The 9,631-nt window shown below is 46.5% G+C and overlaps 1 protein-coding gene across 1 annotated transcript; it reads right to left on the bottom strand.

Annotated features, from left to right (window-relative positions):
• Nucleotides 1-439: 439 nt before the first annotated feature.
• LOC122375405 (sodium- and chloride-dependent glycine transporter 1-like) lies at nt 440-3,541 on the bottom strand. Its single transcript, XM_043354769.1, has 2 exons — nt 3,430-3,541; nt 440-664 (listed from the first exon to the last, which is right to left on the bottom strand). Exons 1-2 carry the CDS (start codon nt 3,487-3,489, stop codon nt 440-442), a joined length of 285 nt encoding a protein of 94 aa, XP_043210704.1. The 5' UTR covers nt 3,490-3,541.
• Between the last annotated feature and the right edge of the window lie 6,090 nt (nt 3,542-9,631).

Here is a 9,631-nt window from a genome sequence, read left to right as displayed (position 1 = left end):
GCCCTTTGTGCCTCAACGGACTTCCGCCTCGCGCCATGAGACAGACATACACAACACCCCGGAATGAATTAGGGTTCAAAACCGAAGGGACGTAACCTGAGTCTGTAGCTGTTATTGTCGATTGAATTCCACCTGACCCTGAAGTATCGTGCCTAGATACATACGAAAAATCAATGAAATTAAATGCTAACACGTCAAACTATTAAGATCAAGCGGGCACTGACTTACGAGTTACGAGGAGCACAAATACGCCTTGACTTGCTGTCTCACAATTTTTTCTTTTAATCCTACTATCGCAATCCTATATGCAGGGCTGATAGATTTAATACAAAAGTAAGCTAGCAACAGAAACACAATACACTGCGCGGTGTTTATGTGCTGGTCCGAAGATGCTCTCGGCTGCTTTCATTTCAGTAAGATGTGTATGTATGTACACAGTTCACCATGCAGTAGTGCTCTCACCGCCTCCGTTCTGGTAGCAGAGGTAGGGGAACCGCCAGATGTTTCCCAAACCGACCGCGTACGACAGACAGGACAGCAGGAACTCCAGCTGGGAGCCCCAGGTGCCGCGCCGGCTGGAGTCGGCCTGTTCCTCATCCCGAGGAGGCGCCTCCTCGGTGTCCGGGTGCCGTCGGATGGCCGAGGGGTCGGCGCTCGGCAGTTCCTGTGGTATATACGGTGGAACGGACAGGGACTTTCAGCAGGGACGGGTGCTCTATGCAGGGGCGTAGGTAGGGGGGGGGGCCACTGGGCCATGCCCCCCTCCCTTGGGCGCCGAAGGCGCCCTCCAATCGCAAATGCAATTGTGATATAATCGAATCGAAAAACAATCGCGACTGGAGGGCGCCTCCAATCGCGAATGTGTTTACAGGGAAAATACGGATGGAGGGCGCCCTCGGAGGACGCCCATTCCAAATACGCCCTCCAAATACGGTTGGAAGGCTCCCTCGGGCGCCCTCCAACCACATTTGTAGGCTGTAGCTCTCTAAGCGTAACGGTGGTCGCCTATGTAAGCCGCTGTCCTGTAAATAAGCGCCCTCTCACCCGAAGGCGCCCTCCTGTAGGTCGCCACCCTGCTACACATTGCCGCCCTTCTGCTGATCGGCGTCCTCATAATTATTGGCGCTCTCCTACCTATTGAGCCTTCATGTGAAATTTTGAAGGCCGCCTTTCTCCCTTTTGGCACCCTCTTGTTCAGTGCCGCCCTCCTACCTATTGGTTCCCTAGTCCTTCCTGTTGAATGTTAATCGGGGCCCTTCTCCTATTGGCGCCCTCGTGTAGATCGCCGCCCTCCTAACCACTGGCACCCTCCTGTTGATCACCGCCCTCCTATCCACTGGCACCTTCCTGTTGACCAGCGCCCTCCGCACAGACGCCCTCCTGTTCGTGTCATCCTCTTGAGCAAAGGCGCCCTCCTCACCATTGCCACCCCCATTTTAATCGTCACCCTTCCGCTCATTGGCGACTTCCAGTTGATGACCGCCCTCCCACCTATTGGCGACCTCTTGTTGATCGCCCCCTCCTATTGGTGCTCTCCTGTTCCTCGCCACCCTCTTACCTGGTGGCGCCCTCCTGTTGATTGTTGATCGGCGCCCTCCTACCTATTGGTGCCCTCCTGTTGATCGCTGCCCTTCTATCCATTGGCGCCCTCCTGCTGCTCGCCAACTTCCTACCTATCGGTGCCCTACTGTCGAAACTCGGGATGTTGATCGGGGCTTCTACCTATTAGTGCCCTCCTGTGGATCGCAGCCCTTCTACCTATTGGCAACATCCGTTGATCGCTGCCCTCCTATCATTTATTTACTCCTTTGGCATGTTTTTCAACTTAGTCGTTCTATTGCACATAGTTGATGTCTTGCCTGTGAAAACTGCCACAAATGAACGTGCATTCAGCACAATGAATGAAGTATCTATACCTACCAAAACTATCTACGCTCTACGATGCATAAAACACGTCTTTGGTCTTAACGGATTGATCCTACTTTACGTGCATCATGGCATCTATATGGATTACGATTAAGTATTGTCAACAGGTTCGGGCGCAACAGCAGGCATCTGAAGTTTCGGTGATTGAAACTGGTTATGTGGGTACACTGTATGCATCTGTGAGAAGGCTATGAAGGCTGGTCTGAGGTAATTTGGATGATGTTTACGCATCTCGCGCTCCGGTATCAATCCGATACGGTGATCTGGTGCGTAGATATGCCACCGCCAATAAACTTTTATACATCGACACCCATGAGCCAAGCTTTCTGTACAGTTTGTGTGGCAGCGGCCCGACCAAACCTTAGGTATTTTTACACCTTCAAATTTGGTAAAAGAGCGAGAGGAGCTTTGAACAGTGATCGTATAAAAGGCGTGCCTAAAAAGCGGAGGAAAAGGTTGTTTTCAAAAATTTCGCGCGCCTTCGGCGCAGCATTTCAAGAACACTTGACCTTTTGTGACCTGGAGTATAAAGAATACACACGATGCAAAATCAATGCAGCACGACCTATACGAGGTTACGCAAAAAAAAAAACTGGTGGCATGGTAAAAAACGCCTCCCAACCCCCCAACCCCCACTGAACGATTTTTTATCTCGCGACCGTATGGCGCCCTCCTTGGGTGAGGTGGCGCCCTCCAAACCCTTGGCCCCCCCTTCGCGATTTTCTAAATACGCCGCTGGCTCTATGCGGAGTGCTGCCGATGATCGAGACGTGCTGGCCAGTGTCACTGATGGTAGTGCCTAGAGATTGGACTTGGTCTCAAACGTAACATGTAGGAGTACGTTTTCTTAATAAATTTGTCATGCATATCTTTGGTTTCAAAATTGAGAACGAATGCTCTAGGAATCTGTGATTAGCCGCATAGAATGGCGTGATTTTGGAGAGCTTTTAGATGGTTTGAAATGTATTGAAATGTGGTACTGAAAGCTTGGTTTGATGCTGTTGTGCTCATAAATTTTACAACATTACAAATGCTGAATCAAACGCAGCACGCGCTCATTATTGTTATCGGATGTGAATTTCCATAACATAGCAATGTCTGGCATCAGGCATGCTATAGAACGCTTTCCATCAACCTATCAGCTGCCGTGAAAAACATATAGCGCCTGAATATAGTTTGAACTTCCGATTAGATGCTTAGTTCGGTTGAATTCGGTAGATATGATTCGGTTAGACACTTATGTTTCAGAATACCTATCAAAAAATACTTTTCGTAGAAGGTGAAATGCAGTTAAAAAGCTAAAAAAAAGATCATAATTTTCAATCAATAATTGATTCACGATGTAATCAACAAGAATAAAAAAGCAACAACCTTTGCATATCTTCTAATTATTTTTGAGGAGTTTTTACATGCAATTCGATTTATTGCACCTATAGTTATAAGTGCAACACGGCACACGCTCTACCTATTGTTTTTGTTTCGCTCTGCTGCTGGACATCTCACCGTCTGGTCGCGTTGACCTGCGCTCCGCTCCGTCGCTATCACGGTCGCAGCGACCTCCATTGTGCTGTGGGGCGCGGTAGCTCGGCAGAACGGGCCAATGCGTGTGCGATCACCGCGCTACTGTGACAAACACTGATGGACGACCCATCCAGACCTCCAATGGGAGTGGTGCGCACCGGGTTCATTTGTGTGACGTCACAGAGCCCGGGGGCCTGGCTGCCAGTGGGTGACGGACATATGTACGGTGACCGACGCGTCGTGCTGTGTGACCGTTGTCAGCCGCTGAGGACCCCTGCCCCAGCGCTGGGAGAAATTCCAGCTCCTGTCACAACCCGACACGGCCTGGAAAACGTCAGTGCGACACTGGACATTGACGAGCTACGGATAAAAACGGCCTATGGCGTCAAACAGCGTTTTTACGAAACGGTGCCATTTTGTTTACCATCTTTACCAGTCGGTGACGGGGTGCCATTGGCATTAACAGCAGTGGAAGGAGAGGACTGTGTAATGTGTATTCCCCGAAAGTCCAGTTTGGCAGAATGGGTGGCAATGCTCGAGTTTTGCTATACACGGCTTTTGCTCAGCGGACGGTAGCACCCAGGGTCAGACAGTTTAGATGAGCTGGGGGCGTGTCCAAATAACATTCATCAGAATTACAGCCGGCAGCTGGAGTTTCCAGACCTCCAAGCGTTAGCTGTAGGGTCTGGGGACCTGCTCAATAAAGATTATATGTGGCTATGACCATGAGCTGCGCTGAAGAAAGGGGTTGTTGACCTCATTCAACGCGAGACACATCCTAATCCCTAATTCATCCCACATTGTCCCTCTTTGGGGTATCGGCTTGACTTTCCTTGTAAGTGGGCTTAAGGCCTTGTTGGCGATCTCTTCGATTGAATACATAAATGAAATAAATGAAGAAGTATGCGACTGCTAGCTATTCCTAAACAACTAATGCCAAGATATTGTATAAAGTCGTGATTTTTAATCACTTATTTTAATTTAATTGTGCGTGATGTTAGTTATTTCCACATCATTCGAGCAGAGTTAGTTTGCTGTCCTCGGAAAAGGCCCACGAAAGTTATCCGTCGCCGTTGACGAGTTACCGGACACCAATACCAGGGCCGTGTTATGCTGCGCTGGCCCGTGCGGCTGATGCCTGATACGACAGCCGGCCGGCCGGCACCCCTGAAAGGTATGCTGTGCCGCATGGTCGGCCGCCTCGGTACAGGCAAGGCGGTGGACGAGAAACAATGGGAAGACGCTACAGAGAAACGTTATCTCCGAGTGACGTATGTCCTGAGAGCCGCAGCAATCGACAGCACTGATGTCAGAGCGTTGAGAGAGGGACTGTTTGACGTTTCGTTGACGGAACTGCAGTGGGAGGCGCTGTGAGTAGTGGCTTCAGCTCTTCGCTACTAAACTAACTATGTAGTGACTCGCGAGAGAATAGGAACAAAACTGAGACGTCCAGCCCTTGTTGCAGGCCGGCCGATGGGTATCAGCTCCACGTGGTCATTCATCTGCTGTTCACGAGCAATTAAAAAGGCACCCGGAAGTTTGGACTCCAGCCGTGCATAAGCTAAACAGTGTCCGATTTCAATTACGATTTTACCAGATCTAGTGGATGACTATCAATTAGGATTTAGGTGGTTTTCCACTTCCACACCCACACACCGACATGGTTTACATGATAACAACAATCAGAAATGCGGAAAACGAAGTTCCAATCAATTTTAGCGTTTTTATTCTTATAATAATATTACATACGATATATATCAATAAAATACTTGATAATTAACAACGCTATTGCAGCTGCAAGTTTTAGAATTCAGAGAACAGTTTTCTCTGGTAAAAAAAAAACATTTTTTAATGAAATATCAGCAGGCAATGGAGCTAGGGTGGTTTTTATTTTCCCGTTTCAGTGATAGCAATACATTAGGTCGGTCGGTTGGTCGGTATGTATAGGTCGGTGTGTGCAATTTTCACAATGATACTTGATAAGCTACTTAACATAGAGAATAAATATGATATAATATAAAGAATAAAGCCAAAGACAGAAATGAAGTCGTATTCTTGTATGTGCGTGTTTGCATTGTTTCTTTTTACCAAAAGGCACTGATAAACTCAATGTGACGAAACGCGCCTACCCAAATGTGCTGTGTTGCCCATCTCAATGCATACAAAATAAACTTTGGAAGGCTCAGTGCCAGTAGGCTGTGCAGGATAAAGCCCTTTTGCTCAAAAATCACTTAGCCATATGATTTAACGGGCTCCCATACGGCCATTCGGTCACGGACGCGCGGTATCGGGCGACCGTTTATGTGAGTGAACCGCTCACTGAGCACAGTGTGGGGGCTGTTCTTCCACCGGGTGCTACCCACCATGTATACTCTGACATGAAGTGACGGAGAGGATGCCAGGTGAAATCTGTCACCTCGGGAACTTTAACCCGCGCCCCACTGGGGGAGGGGGAGCGGCAGAATCTGCTCCCTCCCGTTTTTCGACAATAACTTCTAAACGCGTTTCGCCAGCGACGTCAAACTTTCAGTACCTTATCATACATCAATTTAAGACGTTGTGTGAAAATTTGAGCGAAATCCGTCGGATTTTTTTTTTGGAGAAAATGACGTTTTAGAGACGTCATGTTCGTCGCCATTTTCGCCTAAAAAACGGCAAAATTTCAAACGCCGCTAACATCTTCATTTTTAAAGGAATCAAGACGTAACAAAAAGGTTACACGTGATTTTACTTTGCCTATCAAATGGCAATCTCGGTTTTTTGAAAATTTTGAATTTTGGCCCAACTTTTTTTTTCTAAAAAAACTGACTTTTTTGGGAAAATAATTATTAAATCTAAAATTTTGAGTGTATCGAAAAAACCGGAATATATGTCAGAGAAGTGGTCTGTGTGCACATATATGCCAATTTTAAGAAGAATCGGTTCAAAATGTGGGAATTATTTGAAATTTTATGACGTCACAACACACAACATTTTTGAAAAATGATTTTTTGGACGTTCTAGACCTCGTACGGAAACAAAAATAGAACCATTCGATTCGTCATGAAAAACTGCATCAGATAGACACCTTTTTAGGCCTTCAAAACCAACTTCAAAATTTGACCTCACTTGACCTGACCTTGACCTGACCTCGACCTGAAATTCATCCAAGTTGGTTCATATCACTTATGGAGTGTGCCTATTGAATTCTATGAATAAAATGACCTTTAAAACATGAAGAGCTTTCGATTGCCGTTTTCCCCGTCTTTCTACGACCATCGGTTCGGAAGTTAGACAGGGGGCAGAATCTGCCCCCCCCCCCCCCAGCAGGGCGCGTATGGCTGAATAGCCCAGCGGGGCGCGGGTTAACGGGCTCACCGCCAACGACGCAGCCAGTTTTTGCGTCTGTCTTATCCCATTCGCGGCCGATTGTGTCACGGTCTATGTAAAAAAGTGTTGTCATAAGCCGTGGACGAGCATCTTCAATACCTACCTATGTCAGAAATGCAGTTCATCTGTAAGTGCAACGCTGCAATCTGCGTGCCAACGAAAAATAGCGTTTAAATCTTGGTAAAATACTTAATTAGGCCGATGGGTGACATTATAGCTCATGGGCATGCTTTAGACATCAATCGGACCAACTGCGTCGCTGTCAGTCTGCCAAGATGTGTGGCTTTATGGCGGTTTTCTCCGGCGCTAGCCGGCTGACTAGACCTGACAGCCCTTGTCAGTTGTGACAGCCGATATCCCTGGCGCTGTCACCGTCCGAATGGTCACATGGCCGGGGTATTCTTAGAACCGAGAAAAAGCATGTTCCTTCATTTTATTATTTATATTGTTTTTATATAGACTAACTGTCCCCATGATTCTTCGTTACCTTGCCCCTACATGTAGGTAATATTATCCATGTTAGTTTATGCTGACTCTCACATGTGGTCATCAACTTTTCGAGCTCCTTTGACACACGCAGCTTCCTTGTAGGTGTGTGTTATGACAATGGGAAAGGACGAGGGATAAAAGCAACGAACCACCTGCAGTCAGCACTTGGTTTGGTGAAGAACCTGAGCTTATTGCGAACTGACAGCTCATACATTAACCCGCGACCAACTGGGCGGGGGAGGGGGGAGGGGTTCAGATCCGACCCCTTCCGTTTTTTCTGGAATAACTCACAAACCGCTTACGCTATTAACCCGCACCCCAATGGGGTCTGCGTATAACGCGCCCTCCTGGGGGGGGGGCTCTTCTTGACCTTAGGTCACGTGACCTAAGGTCAACTTTTGACATTTCGACCTTTCGAGGTCAACATACATATGTTTCGATGCGGATCGACGAGAGGATCACGATGGTGCTATTAGTTTGTTCCTAGTTGTGATGAGAAAAACTTCATATATATATATAGTGCCGCAATTTTGACTTCCTTTTTGCTCCTGTGACGTCATCTTTGACCTGACCTTAAATGGCCTCAGTAAAATTAAAGACCTTATCCGTGTGTACCCTGCACCGTTTACCGCTTGTCGCTATTTGTTTTATTCTCGAGATCTCGCTGTCGCTCCCGCTCGTAATAATGGACAGGTCATAAAAATGACCTGACCTGAGGTCAACGCAGGGCGATAGCCACTTTTTTATTTTCGCATATGAATGACAATTGATAAGGCTTTAATCGTCATCAGACAAAATTGCAACTTTCAGTGGGGAAAATATCAAGGTCACTCTTAAAAATAGGTCAAAAGGTCACGTGATCAAAATTTTCAAAAATTGAAAATCCGAGATAGCCAAAATGTTTGTTAGTTGATTGTGAGTTGAACCATATAAAGTTTTATCGTAGAAAACTAATAGTTTCTGAGTTATAGGCCGCCAAACATAGGGCTGCAGCGCGACCTCCAGGAATTGCCCGAGGCTATATCTCGGAAACCGTTGTTCGAAGAAAAAATTCTTGCCACAGCTGGCTTCCCCGCCCATCACATTACACCAGTTTTCAACGAAAAATAAAATATGAGGGTGCAAATTTAATTTTTTATTTGTCGATTTGTCGTGGAACGCCCCCTTAGTAAAAATTGTAGACCTTGCCCGTGCGTATCCGAACCGTTTACCGCTTGTCGCTATCTTGCTTCGGTCTCGAGATCTCAGGGGGGGGGGGGCGGTCATCCGCCCCCCCCGTCGGTACGAAGTTGGCGCAGACCCCCGTCGGTGCGCGTGTTAAAGGGCATTGTGGGTGTATGTGGGCATGGTTTAGGTGGGTATTATTATATCTTCTTTAATATTATCCTAAACTAAGTCCAATGAATCAATTTTTCACATGTCAGAAGAACCGTTGACCTGGAAGTCAAATGATGATATGATGACCTATCACAGAACGAACAGTTAGCGTTGCAGAATAGAGACTTAAGACGGTTTTTTTCAGTAGCGGCGGAACACCTTCAATTAAAGGAAATAGTTCACTTTTTAACATGGGTTTTGAACTGGAATAGCAGTTCCGTAGCTTGGGCTGAGACGAGCATAAATCAGGAGCTTTTACAGCCCAACGATCACCCTAGGCAAAGATATTCTATTTCTCGTCCCGAAAAAGGTGTATTGCGTTGAGGATGTGTGCCTTGCATATATTCGCATCCAGTATGAAAAGAGCATGGGTCCCGAAAATTCTTCAGAAACTAGTGAAATTATCTACGAGAACTCAAGAGAAATTCTCGTACTGATCAATAAGGACAATCAGCAGCAGCAGATCGCCCAAATGCCGGTGGCCGCGATAATTTCTCTAGTTTCTGAAGAATTTTCGGAACCCATGCTCTTTTCATACTGGATCGCCTGTGCCTTACAGAAACTGAAAAGTTCTTCTTATATCAAAATATAGAAAATAATCTTTTGTTATAAATAGGTTTTATTTTCTTTGCTGATCATTTTGAACATAAAAAATCATAAATCCATTGCAAAAAAAAATAATTTCGTGAAAGTGAACTATTTCCTTTAAGGGGGGGGGGGCACTGCCGACTTTTGGTCCCATTTTTTTCCATGCAACGCCCATAGGGCTAATGTTAAAATGCCAAAATCAAAGGGGGCACGGCGCCCCGGTGCCCTCCCCGTTCCGCCGCCTATGGGGTTTTTGGTAAAAATAATGCCGAATGATTTCATTTGGCACTCACAAACCGCATGGCACACAGATAACAGTAGTAGGTACTACTGTTATCTGTGCATGGCGCAATTGAGAACA

This window comes from Amphibalanus amphitrite, unplaced genomic scaffold, assembly GCF_019059575.1.
Source record: "Amphibalanus amphitrite isolate SeventyFive unplaced genomic scaffold, NRLGWU_Aamphi_draft 001833F_arrow, whole genome shotgun sequence".
Classification (NCBI taxonomy): Eukaryota; Metazoa; Arthropoda; class Thecostraca; order Balanomorpha; family Balanidae; genus Amphibalanus; species Amphibalanus amphitrite.
Note: the sequence above shows the minus strand (reverse complement) of the source record. Positions and strands in the feature narration are given on the sequence as shown.

Excerpts from the sequence above, each read along its gene's own strand:
- LOC122375405 (XM_043354769.1), bottom strand. The coding sequence starts at position 3,489 with ATGGAGGTCGCTGCGACCGTGATAGCGACGGAGCGGAGCGCAGGTCAA. Across the intron at positions 665-3,429 it reads CAGGTCAACGCGACCAGACG|GAACTGCCGAGCGCCGACCC; the intron begins GTGAGATGTCCA and ends TATATACCACAG.